Below are 15,359 nucleotides of genomic sequence, written 5' to 3' on the forward strand. Positions count from 1 at the left end.
ATAAACTTTAGTTTCAAAAGTGAAAGTGTGTTCAGTAAAGGGCTTAAAAAAGTACGGTAGATACGCAGAAAATCCTGCTTATTAAGATGTCTTGGAGTTTATTTGTTTATATTTTATTTTCAGAGAAATGTCTCGGTGGAAGGGCAAAGTGAGGTAGCCGGCAGATGGCAGCTGTAAGTGCGGCGATGTTCCGGCCCGGGGGCGCTCTTGACCCCCCTTGCTACGCGTCTCAAAGGGTACGTAGTTTGACCTTATTATACTAGATGGCGCTTAAACAAGTTTAATTGATTAAAAAAAGGATATACAAATGAAATGTAAAATTAATTTAATTCAAATCATACACTGTTCTTATACGAGTATATATGGAGTTTCACAAATACTATTTTATCGAATGAGACTATTTCTAGTTCCCTGACAAAAAGTATTAATAAATTTTGTATAGGTTATGCAGTCCAAAATAACCATTGTATGCTCAATTAATTATGCGAATATTATTGTTGGCAATGTAATGATTATGCGAGAACACGTGCGTGTAATCGCATGTGGCGTGTCGCCGGACAAACCCGGTTCGACGGTGATATTAATGGATTTGAAGTATACCTGACCTAAACATGGGTATTATGTCATCTTCGCACATCAACAATAATATAAAACCATTATTTGATTATGGTTTGATCTGATCTAGCTAACTATAAATTATGTAAGACTTTTTGGTGCCGACAGCACAAAACGTTTCAGATAAAAAAAATCCCATGGCCTTACGACGTGGTGGCATGTATCGTATAGTATAATCATTTTAAGATAAACGGCCGCGAAAACTGTCAAACCCAATCTCCATTGACCCCAATGGTTTAAACCATGTGTGTTTCGTTAAATTGGTTAAAGACAACTATAATATAGGCCCTTAATTTAGATCGAATTAGGTACAAACATAAACATTGATCATTATATTAAACTAGATATTAGAAGGTTGAAAAAAAAACGATTCCAATATTTGGATCTTGCTTGATTTCTGCAGATCTGTTGCCACTCGGCAAAGGCCTCCTTCAAAGTCAACTAGCCGAATACTCGACGAAGCTCGATACAGAAATGTGAGGCCCAGATCCAAAAAGGTTATTTATTTTTTAGATTAAAACTGCACTAGGTATTATAAATGATGCAGTGTGAAATGAATCTATCTAAAGGTGAAATGTATTATCTATATTTAAATGGGAGAACTCGACATCGTGAGAAGTCACATTTGTATATGAAAGTAACTGTGAAATAGAAGAAAAGTGAAAATTCACTTGCATTACCACTTTACTAGTAATTACCGCCCAAGATATTGCAATTATGTAGTTATTATCGTGAATACACTTTATGATACTTTTTGCTAATAATGATATCTAAGCGGTTAATTATGCCTCAAGTCGTGCTTGCCCCGACTGTTGATACTTTGTGCACTCTGTCAAGGTGCAGGAAACACTAGAGGCTAAGGCTGGTAGTACAGTTGTGTCAGCACTGTTTAGAAAAGGCGTGAATAAAATGAATCGGTGGCTGTACAACCTTTTTAGGTTTGGGCCGCAGATTAATGTACCTGATTCATGATCTTCTTGACTCAAAACTTAGCGATTAAAAAGAGTGGGGGAAAGTTTCTTGCCCGCTCTACGCCCTTGACTTGCGAACTGGTAGTAAATGTAAATTTACAATTAATTTAACTTCTTTTCTGACGTTCTTATGTTTATCTATATGAATAAAGTTATTTTGAGTTTGAGTTTGATCATTTGTCAGTATTATAGGAAAGTAGGTGATGAGCCTCCTGTGTCTAACGCACGTTACTGTTTTTGGGTCTAAGTGTTATCCTTTACCATTCGAGCGAAAGTGCGCACATAGCCAGAATATCCATTGGTGCACAGTCGAGGATCGATCCTACGACCTCAGGTATGAGAGTTGCACACTGAAGCAAATAGGACACTGTTGTTTCGCCGTATTGATTTTGGGAAGGTTTTTATTATATAAATTATATATTTAAGTAATAGAATCTGATATTAAGAAACAAAGAACTTACGATATATATATGGTGTTATGTGTTTTTAACATTATTTTAATTAAGCGCATATTTCTAATTAATGTTAATTACACATCAAAAGCTCACATAATTTCCTCATTAACCTATGAGATCGTGTAAATATTATCTTGAGTAACTTCTCGGATAATATATTCATTTTAACCTGAGATTTCCATTTCAACGATAAGCAAGGATTACAACTTTCGGTATCTATGATATTATCATAAAACTGTATGTAAATAGCATTCCTTGGAAAGTGAATACGCGTCTTGTGCGAGGCGAATGCGTAATGTTGAGGTTAGACATGTTCGCTAGCAAAGAGTTTTTGTTAGTTCTGTAATTTATTTTGTGTAGAACAGGGGGCCAATGGGCAGGGCAGCAGGGCAACATCTGAAGTTATGTAACTGCCCATGGACACTCTCAATACCAGTCGGCTGGCGAGTGCATTGTCGGCCTTTAAAATGTAATAATAAATTAGATATTTATTTATTCAGACAATCATAAGTGCATTTGGTTATTTTGCACTTAGTTATAATAGTGCAATATTAAAAATAGTTACAGTATTGTCCTAAATATTATCTTCTAGCTATATTTAATCAGTAGTATATTTAATCATTAAAATAATATTTTTGGCAGTACAGACAGAAGTTACACGACTAATGATAAATTTTCTTCGATTTATAAATACTAAGCGTGGCTCAAATTTTTCTGACAACTTTCACAAATATGTATCTATTAGTTGTAAGCATATACTGTCACACCATACATTAAAAAAATGTTTTCGGAATATACTAGGTATGTTATTTCGTGAAAGGCAAAGGTCTTAAAAAAATATAACAATACAGCTTATATAAGAATTTAAAAAATGTATTAAAGTCACAAAGGGAAGTTATTTGCAGGTCGTGAACCACGTGACCTCATTACATTATTAGAAGTCGTGATGTCTAGATTAGGTTTTCAGTGCAGTAGAGTAATATCGATCGAGCTTCGAAAGGGAGGTCACTTATTAATTAGAGAGTGCTTAAAGCTTTGATACTAACTGTAGCTTTTCTTAAGATTTTCTTTTAGCGGAAATAAGGCATTTAGACAATTTCACGATGTATAATTTATTTATGAAATTCGTAAGTAGTATTAGTATATTATGTATTAAAATTACAATTTACGAAATAATGTATCAAGTAAAAGGAGATCGTTGGTAAAAAGTTTAATCTTGGTATCACCAAAGTTTATAAGGGAGTTTTCTTAAGAAAATTTTACTTCAAAAGAAAAGTTTTGTACATATTTCGATAAATTCACGCATCGCAAATTCAAATATTTAAATCTGATTTAAAATAGTATTCATCACATACTTAATGAATCATTTACCTTGGACATTCTCAGAAAAACCTACTTGCTACATTTTTCCGACATGTAGGATTAGCTTATACAAATGAAGTCCAGTGGCATCGTTTCTATACCTAGCTAAATAATTTGTGTTGTTAGACGCAGAAGGCTGATTACCTAAAAATACAAATATTAATAGTTATCTTCATCATGTCCAACTGAACACCTCTATATGGAAATCCTTGTGTTGCGTAACCATTCTACCAAGATATAATATGTTGATAATGCGTCTCGGGCGTAGTATGTTTAAATATAATATCAATACTTAACAAGTCAGTAGGAGTTGGAACTCGAAAGTAAAGGCGGTAGAGCAGGTGCTTTTCTCAATTAACACCCACTAAAGCTTTCAAATTTCACGCTATTGTTCTTACAATTGCAGTGAGGCTGTCTTCAACAGCTTGCAAATGAAGCACTGTAGCCACAACTGCAATCTTTTGAAAGTTTTAATGATGTAAGAGAATTTATTTCATATACATAGATGAGCAATAGTATATGTATATGAATACATAGTTTAAGCAATGATTTCAATATCAAGTAAACAAGTTATAATTAGTTATATTTTCTTTTTATTTATACAATACACATGTAACATGCCAATAGACAGGCTTCATGTCTAAGATTCTTTTTTGTCAAGAGAAAAATATCTTAGTGTAGAATAAAGTCTTGTATCCCACTGTTTAAAGATTACTATTATTATAATTAAACACTAGATTGCTATATATATATAGGTAGATAGGATTCGTTGAGAGCGACACAGGAAAAATAAATGTTATCGAATTCCAGCTTTATCACAGTAAAGTCGCCCTCGGTCTCAGTGCAATTTTGTTCCTCAAAAAGTTATTGGGCTCCAGGCTATTCGGTTACAGCTTCGTAAAAAATTAAAACTTTGTTTCGTGTATCAGTTTGGCATAAATCTTTCTAATGCTAGGATTTAAAAAAAAAACTTAATAATATATTAAAATCTTCACCCAGATAAGTTTAGCAGCAGGCTGATGAACTTAGTCGACGCAATCCGCATTTATATCAATATAATTTATACTTAAATTCCTTAAGTTTCTAATAATTTACTAACAAATAATTCGTTGTCCACTTTATTAAAAAGGGTACGAGAACTATTTTAGAAACCGGGAGGACTTTAGTTATACTATTAATTTGTTGTTTAAGTCACCGTGACCACGCACGCTGAAAAGCACTCGAAACGTTGGAAAAAATTAAAAATTTAGAATTATGTAAATAATTATAAGTTTTTAATAATAATACATAGCTTTAATCCGTTCAAAATGTGTTTCTCTTAAGTTGTTGTTTGTTTAATGATTTTTTTTCTATTTATGTACTTAATTTAGTTATATTTTCTGTTTCGTATATTTTGTTTAAAAATGTAATCTTTGTTTTTATATGTTGTCCCGGATTTATTTTGTGACAATATCATAAATAAAGCAATTATTTTCATAGAAATCTTTGAGCATTTAGCAAAAAGCGAATTTTCCTAGAGCTTGCCCTAATTACGTCGTTTACCGATAGATGACGGTGTCCACAAAAAGTGCCATTCCACATTGCGGTATAATCGCCGATGTGGAGTAATGAAATGGCCTGTACGGGTTAATGTTCACTCTTTAACAGGTTATCGCCTATCGGAATGAGCTTTTTTCAGTAATGTCCAAGGCAATTTATGGACAGGTTTATTTAACGGGGTATCAGTTATTCAGGACAATTACGTAGGTATGGGATACATTATACATACTCTCCGAGTATTTGAATGTTGTCCAGGTAGGAGTTGTCGCACTGTGGCATTGTGGATCGTGTTACAAATGTTTGTTAATTTTATTTATTAAAAGCGACCTATAATTGTTTTTAATTTAAAAACGTTTTAAAAAATTTAATTTTTTTTGTCTTTAATCTTCTTAATGATAAATAATTTATTTTTTTCTAATATGACAATGTATACAAGTCAGTGAAAGGAACAAATTAATTTTAAAATAATCTCAATCAGTTTACCAGCAAATATTAATACTAGCTAGTATAGTTACGGACTAAGTACTTGGGTCCCCTCACTAAAGTCAAAGGCTAATTATGACATGGTACTTAAAGCATCTTAATTCCTACACACCATAAACAGTAAGGGAAATGGCCCATATAAACAGATGTGAAATTTAATTGTAGTAAAAACTTGGATTGTAAGGAAACCTCTTAATTGGAGTTTTAAAATTATTTTGTCGACTCGAATGTCGATTGCAATTTAAAATTGTGTTGATGTAATTATTGAAATCGTAAGTCTGTCATACATTATAGCTCGTAAGTTTAGTTTTCTTTTGTTTGTTTTTTCTTATATCATTCGGTATCGGTAACGTCATTAAGTTTTCTGACTGTTATAGAATTATATAAGAAGAAATATTTCTTTAATTAAAGCATATACATTGATACAAAAATAAATGCAAACTCTTTAATCTAAAATTGTCCCAACTTAGTTTTAAGTTAAAGGCCTTTACGCGCCACTGATTTTTTTCTGAACCATAGTATTATGGGCTCACTTATTGCCACTTGGAGTTACAGCTTTACACTAAAAAAATGTATTACCAAAGAGAAAGGAAAACAAATATTAATATATAAATATCAAATTCTTTGGTGATAACAATAATAATAAATACCTAATATTAGATATAATTCGAAGTTCATTTTTAACTATAAGATAATTAATATTACTTATAACTTTATTTACTTATAACTTTTTAATATTACTTTTAACAACTTGGTATATTTTTTATAAAAGATAAAAAAATCTGTATAGGTAATTGATTCCGTAGCTAAGTGAATTTGTTTAACACACATAATGCCAAAACAGTTATTATTTTGAGTTAATAGGCACAGGGCTGAACTGTAAAAACCAATAAACGAAGATGAAGCTGACATTGAAATGTCTGCCTTGTAGAGAGGTTTTGAGAGTTTTAAAAAGAAATCGTTTAAAATCTATTCCTATATTTTTTATCCCTAATATACATATACTATAATACAAACGGACGATAAAGTGTAAAAGCACCATGATATTCAATAACAATTAGAAGAATCAAAAGATTTTTGAAAAATTATTTTCTAATATAGATCCAACCATTTCATCGTGGAACCTGAAAGTTAAACCGTAATCATTCAACGATCGACGATTGAGTCAAGTATGGTGACATGAAAGAAGCTAGTAGTCCAGTAAGGTACCAGTACCTATGTGATACCAGTACCTGTGTGGTACCAGTACCTATGAGGTACCAGTATCTGTGAGATACCAGTCCGATCAAATCAGAACGTGCTTAACCATGATTTCCATAAGGATGATTGGCGCAGGGATAGGGATAATAGTTACTCTAAAGTGTGACCACTGCTCTGTCAAGGCAGAGAAGTTTTTCTACGTACGAAATCAAAAAGTTAACCACACCTTATCAGAGGCAGCATTCGAAAAATCACATAAATTCTACGCTCACAAAGCTATTTCAAGTTTCAACATTAACAGAGTTAAAGTTGTTATTGTTGGTCTCAACAGAAATTAAAAGTTTAAGCTTCATAATAGAGTAGTAGGAAAAGAAAATACCAAATGTTCTGGCTGCATTTTATAAATCTTATAAAGACGTTTTCTACTGATTCATTTCTTTATGAGTTTTTATAGCGATTAACAAATTTGAAATTTTAGTTAGACAACCGCTATAATTGGCACCGTTTTTTTATATTAATAAACCTTGTCTGTGATGAAACATGATTCGTTTTTTATTTGCCTATATAAGCAGGAGGCCTTGTTTGACATACCCGGTTGACTTTTGGATCTCAAACGAGGTAAATTGCTAACGATGTATTCATTAAACCAAATAAAATTGTGATATTTTTAAGGAATTTGTGAATTATTTTCCTGTTCTTGGGACAACACAATCGTCACCGTTTTTTAACACGGAATTACCTACTCACCTGTCTCTTTCAAATTGTGATGGTAATCAAAAAGTTAAGGAAAAGGAAAGGAAAATATGTTTGTATTTTTGAAATGTTTATAAATATCTAAATGTATATTATTAAATCTTTAAGTAAACTACTTAAATATGATATGTTCAATTGTCATTAAGTTTTTCCATTATGTTATGTGTGTTGTACTTTTTGACCGAAACAAAAGTAAATAACGTAAATTGTTTCAGTAATATATATTTAACTAAATGAAATTGCAAAAATTGCTCATTGTTCGTTGAAAACGAATGTCTTGTTACATAGCTTTCACTTTAAGTATTAAATGTCCAAGGTATTTACGACAAGACAACACCTTGAGGTAAAAAAGGACCTTCGAACATACTGTACTTTTATATTTATTAATTGATAAGTAAAGGTGCTACAATTGTCACTTCTTGGCCTCAGATTGCATTCGTTTCTTTGCGATTATTTTTAAACTAGCCAAGCCTGTGGTCAGTCTGACAAATGTCGGGTCAAATGCAATTTATTCACGATACTTTAACTATTCGAGCCAATATTAATTGTACACATAGAAAAAATATACATTGGTTCACATCCGGTATTTTAAGATATTACGTTAGGCACAGAACGTACTGATTTTCCGTTTAGTTAGAATGGTCTATCATAATCGTTATATTCAAGATATAAATTTAGTTGCGTTTGGTTAACTATTTCCTTTAAATAATAAAACAAAAACATACATATAAAAACTCAGTACATAAGCGACAGGCGGCAACTAGGTGACCTTAGTATGGAAAAATAAAAAAAAAACACATACAGAGGGTAAAATAACATAAAATAACAAAAAAAAATATAAACAAAAATGTGCAAGTTAATCTTAGGGTTACTGAGTCACAATTAAAATACGTATATATAAGTAGCTAATTACGAGGCAGAAGATAAATGCTGAAAAAGAAGATTTTAAACTTAGAGACTGAGCTTGTCTGATATCTAGAGGTAAGGAGTTCCAAAGCAGGATTCTTTACAGAAGGAGTAATAGAATTCAGTTTATTGATTAGGAGTTTCAAGAATTAGAACTGTCAAGGGACCGCAAATCAAAATCTTATAATATACTCATAGACAATTGAATTACAAGGACTTATGCTTATTTCTCATATATCTTTAAGGAGATTTATTCTATGATGTGTGCGGTCACCTTAAGTATTTAATAAATAAATATGTATTTAGACTGACGAGAGTAGGCGTAATCGGACAACCGGCTTCTGTACTTAATGGCCATTTATTAGCGTCTGATATTACTTTGACTATATAGCACAGACCCAATCAATCTCATAATGTATTATATATTCTATATAATAATTCAATGGCGCTACAGTACTTGTAATAGACTTTAGATCGTATCTGTTGCTTTGGTCATTTTTCTTATAAGAATAGGGCTCATTAGTTAAATGATTTTTAGGAATAACGATTTCGTCGATTCACGACGTTCATCTTTCGTGCTTCAAAACATGCTTTGGTGTGGATTACGCAACCGAGGATCGAATTTTATACCTCATTTAATATCGTTCACCTCTACGCTAACATTATTTATTTATATCTATGAACTAGAGTCTAAGAAATTATTTCTATTCGAAAGTCACTTAATGCATGTTGTAACATCAATGGTCGCATTATATCTGCACTTTTGTAAATAATATTCTACATATTGTTAAAAACTAATATATTTATTTTATATAGCTTATTTTAAAATAATTTCATAACACATTTACATAGCTAATTTTATCTAAATTTTCTCGCTAAGTGAATGTAATTCTTTGAGAAATAAAGTATCTTTTAACCGAAACCGAAAAATTCATTTGTAGTGAATTTGCCTGTTAGTTAGACAGGTAAATTGAACTGAGACTGTACTACCAAAACTTATACAGGACAGTAGGACATCTTACGAGTCATTAACGGCGAGTGAAAACGTTGAGCCTGAAATATTGGGATCTGAGAAAACTATATTTGCCGAAGAATTTAAAAACCTTGAAGAAAAAATTGTCAAAATCATGACTTAAACTGTCAAAAATGTTAGACAAATATGAAATCAAATTTTATCCAACTATGAGCGTATTATAATGTAATTCATCATGTATGTCGAGTGTTTAAGTACATATTAGATTTAGACATTTAATAATACTGTGACCATGTTGGTCAAGGCAAATATTTGCAAGGAACTGACAAAAAACGCATCGAAATGTCAGGGTTTGCAATTCGATTGATGCATCTATTCAAAATTAGCGTTATATTTATAGAAAATTGTGTGAATAAATTATAATATTAACTGTGGAACTTAAAACAACTTAATGTTTAGATTTAGAAAAAAACTTGTTTCTCTTGTGTAGTTCTATTGAAGGCTTTGTATGACTGCAATTACTAATAATTACTACAATTGTGTGCAAGTAGCCGCTGTTATAATAACTATACCATTTATTTCTTACTAGATAATCCGGTAAACTTCGTATCGCGTATATAAAATAATTGTATCCAAATTTGATACATTTTTTAAAACCATCTCATACTTCAGCTATGAAATAATCTCCTCTGAAGGCATATCTATATCTATGACAACTAAATGACAATTTTTTATATCTAAACATCAAATATTTCAAATTACATTTCAATTTACATTTTTTGTTGGAAAATGTAATTATCGGTGTAATTAACAAACATTCATTATATATACATAAAGATCCATCATTCGCCCATCACGTGGACTTACACTAGGAATCTCCATACAATTTTCCTAGACATTGAATGAGCTCTCGTATATCATCACAACTATTCTATGTAAAAAACATCGTACATATAAATCTAGTTCTGGTATCTTGAGTTCATTGTAACCGCAAGTTAGTCAAGAGTCGAAGGCCTAGCGAATAGTGAGAGTAAAAACGATTTCGAAAGTATCTCGTGGCCCTCGCGATTTGTAAATCTTACTTTACAATACAATAGCTGGAGTGCGTTTAAGAATTGGGAAATTCATATAAATTTTACCTTAGAATGAACAAAATCACTGTAAAGCGTCGATGAAATCGCTAATAATTGGGAATTTTGAAAGTAAACGGTCTTTGTTACTCAGGGATACTGCGGCATTCTAATGGTGAAATAAATTTTTAAAGTGTTTTAGTAGTCGAGTTTATTACGAAATTGTGAGATGTCAAATTGGAGTTCACGTGGGCTTTTTTATACAATAAATGTATAGTTATTATTACAGCGGATAATAACAACTATTTGTTGTTAAATTTCAAGTGCAGTCACACAAAACCACCTACTTACATACAAAAATACAAATATTTCCTAAAAAGGAAATAAAATATAAATGTAAAATAAGCAACGGCAATAATTTCATCACCAGCAACATCACAGTTGCCAAAATTAAAAGTAAACTCAATTATTATATTAGGTACTAAATGTCCTCAATTTATGTAAAAATTATATTAGTTTTTTACTTGAAACATAATGATATATGTAAAAACTTTAAATTAGTTTCACATTTACATTAATATCTTTAAATCATAAATAACTTTAAAATATTGTATACACTCCACTCGAACCTTGTTTGCACTATCATTCACACAGACGCAACGAAGTAAAACGTTCGAGGCATGTTGTACTTTGTAAAGAACTATGGTACAGATGTATTACTCTTACTCCGACCACGGAAGCATCCCACATTTTATTGTTGCCATAAATTTTACCTCCCTATAGCAGTTGAGATTGCGAAGGATTTTTGTTCATCCCAGATGTAGGTTTATTGTCTAAGATAGCTTTGTTTGTAATTAAACTCCTAAAAGTTTTACAGGGAACGTAAATATTGTTTATTCCAGAAGTAAGCTTTGGAAGTCGTTACGGAAATAGGACACGTACTAATTACGAATACTATATATAAATCGGTTTGTAAAATACTCAAATGTTCTAGCGCTGTTATTTTTTATTGTTTTACCTGACGCTAAAATTCAAGAGTTTTACTGGCTTTAATTGAAGGCGTAAGCATATTTCAAAGATGAAATAAAAAATAAAAAGAAACAAGAAAATTTGCGTCCACACGTTAATTGGATTGGCAAGGATGTGTGGCTATTTTTGGGGAATGTCAAGCTTTTGCTAATGAATTAGTCGTAATATTTTTATTAAATAAGTACGGGATCTCTAAATTTTTGCTAATGGGATAGCTATTGTAAATCCCGAACAGAAATAATATATACTTTAAGCTATAAATGGAATACTAATATTATAATATTGATATAATAAATTTAAACTATTTATTTAAATGACATGAATGAGGAAATAAATTCGCATATTTTCATTAGAGCAATTCGTTAGGCTTAAACTATGCGTTTCACAAAAAAGTGAAGGCTATGATTTGTTTGTTTAAACCGAATATTAATATGCAAAACCAAATTCAATTTATAAACCTATGATAGATTGGACACAGACTAAATATAACACGATTGTCAATAATCGTTTGACGTGTGTAAATTGTCACGCTCATTGTATTCTATAATTGTATGAGATCTACACTCCTTTGATAAATATAAATTGAATTTCTATATCTGTTAATTTGAAATCACATTAATTTTTATTCTATTGCTCCAGATTATGATTCATTTGAATTTAGAATGTATAGAAAAAAAGTGCGTGCGTACAAAACTCAGACGTGAAACTTCTTTGTAAATTAATTATTACTAAGGTAAAAAGCCCCAATAGATGATGATATAGCAGTATATGATCACTCCATGTATTTGTATATCTATATTTACACTGTTTACACTCAGTATACGTGCTAATGATAATTTAAATAAATAAAAAATCTTAGCTTACTGCACAAAACGTTATTCGACAGGATCGCCATCTAAAGTTCTAATATGTAACTACTAAACGAAACATCAACCAATACCGTGTATTTTTTTCGATCTCCCTTTTCGTCGACAAAAACGCTGCACATCTTCGTGACGTTACCGTCAAATTTTTATGCTCATGCGTCTAAATAAGGTTCACTTCGAAAATATTTTCAAACGTACGTACGATTTAAAATAGTTACTTAACCCAGATGTTTATTTATTTCGTAATTCAACAGCTAACATAAATTATTTATAACAAAAGACAATTTTACTCAATATATAACCAAAACGGGAATACATAATATAAACAAAAAGCTTGAAACATTTACGAAAGAAAATATTCAATAAAACATATTAAATAATAACTAAGTACTACCTAATTTGGCTGTGTTGTGTGACTTATATGAAATTGCTTTGTGAGAAGACATATAAACGTAGTAGTATTGTAATATTTTATTCTTGAGACATTACGAGAAGTTTAACATTGTTAGTTTATTATCATAACTGGAATAAAAGCCTGTCATTTATAGTGAAGGGAGCGGAAAGGTGTCTATACATGGACTAGAAAACTTGATTTTCTATAAAAAGATCTACAACTTATAGAAAAGTTAACTATTTATATATATATAAATAAATTTAGTACGCACTGGGTTGATTAAAAAAAAATGTGTGCGTGTACTAGTGTACACACGTAAGAAGTGAAACTCCTTTATGACCTTATTTTTCAAAAAAAAGTCTACTATATGCAACTTTTCAAAAATTCGTTAAATTAAATAAAGTTTAACAGACGGCTTTTATTATTATAGACATGAATACAAATATTATATTTTAGAAGTACAGAATTTCATTAATTGTAATAGATTTATTACTATCATTGTTATCGTTATTATATATTTTTGTTATTTAAGGGTTCGAATCTCTTCGAATCAACCGTGGTAGGGACAAGAAAAAGATGGCATGTCACGGAAAAATGTGACGCGTAACCCAAAAATGAGACGGTAAATATTTTTCCAACGCTGATAAAGTAGTTTCACTTCAACAATCATTTAAGTAATGATATAGAGTAGAAAACTTCTACACTTTGTTATTTCATTAACTAATCAAGACTTAAACTTCGTGATTTGAGGTATAGCTTAGATTTACAATTACTTTGTAATTAATAACTACATTAGAATCTATCGTACATCAGTAAAGTAAAAAAAATATAACTTAATTTAAATGTAGTGTTGTCATTGGTTAGCATGGCTTTAACACATTGAAAGAAAACAATTTTTTCACCGGATTAAAGCTTAATAATACAAATAGCTTTAATCCGGTTAAAAAATTGTTTTCTTTTAATTTAAATGTTTTTAAGTTATGACTGTAATAAATAATCCAAAATAAAGAGACTTACCTTTATATACTGAGGGTTCCAACGCGGCTGTGGGTGCCATGTTGCATCACGACGTTGTAAAAAAATTGTTACGCCATAGCTAACTAACTATTTAATCACCTTCTTAGAAGCAAAAGATCACTGCCGTGTAATGCTTTCAAGGGGATGGTGATAATTTTTTTAAAGGCCTTTATAGCTTGATCGAATATTTAAACCATAAAGTTTGACATTTATTGTTATAAATTATTATTATGACATTATGTTAATGTTATTATTACATGACGTTATGAAAAATGCATGCCGGTTTTTATATGGCTTTATAATTAAATTATAACCATTCCATACTACTTTAGTAGAAGTAAACATTCAATTCTATTATATAAGTAATGCGCTTATCGTGTTTGTCAACTAGTATTCAAGGAATAACGAATTTAGTTTGCGAGTGACGAAGCAGCACCCATCGGAGTTCATACTAAGTAGTAAGTACCCAAGTTGTAGATCTGGTAAACTGTAGGTAAACGGGGGTATTAATATTGTTTTGACTAACAATATTGAATGTAAGGCAAATTTTGTAGATAATTCGACAACCACAACGGTTCAGATTTCTGCATTATTTCCTCAACTTACACCTTAGCTTTTTATGATACACCATGGATTTTTGTGATAGCGATGTTTTTAGGCGATAGTTTTGAAAACAATGCGTTGATCGCCGCATTACTATTGATTACTAGCCAAATAATCCCTTTGACATATAAATACTTATAGGATATTTAATAATACTAGTATTTCGCATTCGGCCTCCTACGCGCATAACGTATACACATTGTTTAGTAGATGTAGAGATAGATTTGAATTTATTTATATAGATAGAGGAAGGTTTTTAGTTTTAATGTTTGAATTTTATTCATATTGTATAGTTTGTTTACAAACTTGTTCACGTGTAAAATATTGAGCTTTTCCCAAAATAAAAATAAAAAAATTGTTCATAGAATAAATAAAAGTCTAGCGAATTCAGTACATTGGATGGTACAGTACATACAAAATGTGGACGCGATTTGCTTGATCGTTATTGCTCAACATCATCTTTAAACCAATCACAGAATGATCTGTCATTCCGTTTGACAATTGACATTGAAACGAAACCCGCAATTGTGTCTGTCACCTTTCGTTTAAAATTCTTACCGACCAGCATTAGCATTCCTAAATATGCTATTCTTTATTTAAATATTCATAAAAATAATACCTTCTTTGTATAAAAAATTGAGTAACATTCATAATTGAAACATAGTGGTCAGTTAAGACTCTTAATTCCCTTGTTTTGGATAATTAAAAAAACTTGTGCATTTATTACTAGAAAAACAAAATAAAAGCTGGATATCTTTGAAGTATAAAGCTTAAGTCTTATCTTAGCGTAAATATAGTGATCGTGTTTGTAACGGGATCACGTACGTGTTGATGAGACCGTGCTAATAGTAGTTTAACTTGGCTCTAATTAAATAATATCCGTTAAATATCTTCAATCGTATTTCGGTTAAAAATACCAGTTATATTATTCTAACTGGCGGGAAGTGTAATTAAGAGAACTTCTCAGCACTGATCAGGTTGGTTATCTACGCTGTCCTCTTTATTTTTTTTAAAGTAAAGTTTTATTAAATAAGGCGAATTACCATTAGCGTGTACTTGGCCGGAGTAATCTGTACGAAACATGACTGCGTTATGGACTAATAAGATTTATACGTCAGTTATG

At 30.9% G+C, this 15,359-nt stretch overlaps 1 protein-coding gene across 2 annotated transcripts in view; it reads left to right on the forward strand.

The window, feature by feature from the left end:
- The window catches only part of LOC123709468, a 104,463-nt gene that overhangs the window by 65,884 nt on the left and 23,220 nt on the right, over nucleotides 1-15,359 (forward strand). For both annotated transcript variants that reach the window (XM_045660855.1, XM_045660856.1), the window contains one exon: nucleotides 124-236. In XM_045660855.1, coding sequence (XP_045516811.1) covers nucleotides 165-236 — 72 coding nt within the window. In that variant the 5' untranslated portion in view covers nucleotides 124-164. The remainder of the gene's footprint in view (nucleotides 1-123; nucleotides 237-15,359) is intronic.

This window comes from Pieris brassicae, chromosome 5, assembly GCF_905147105.1.
Source record: "Pieris brassicae chromosome 5, ilPieBrab1.1, whole genome shotgun sequence".
In the NCBI taxonomy this organism is placed as follows: domain Eukaryota; kingdom Metazoa; phylum Arthropoda; class Insecta; order Lepidoptera; family Pieridae; genus Pieris; species Pieris brassicae.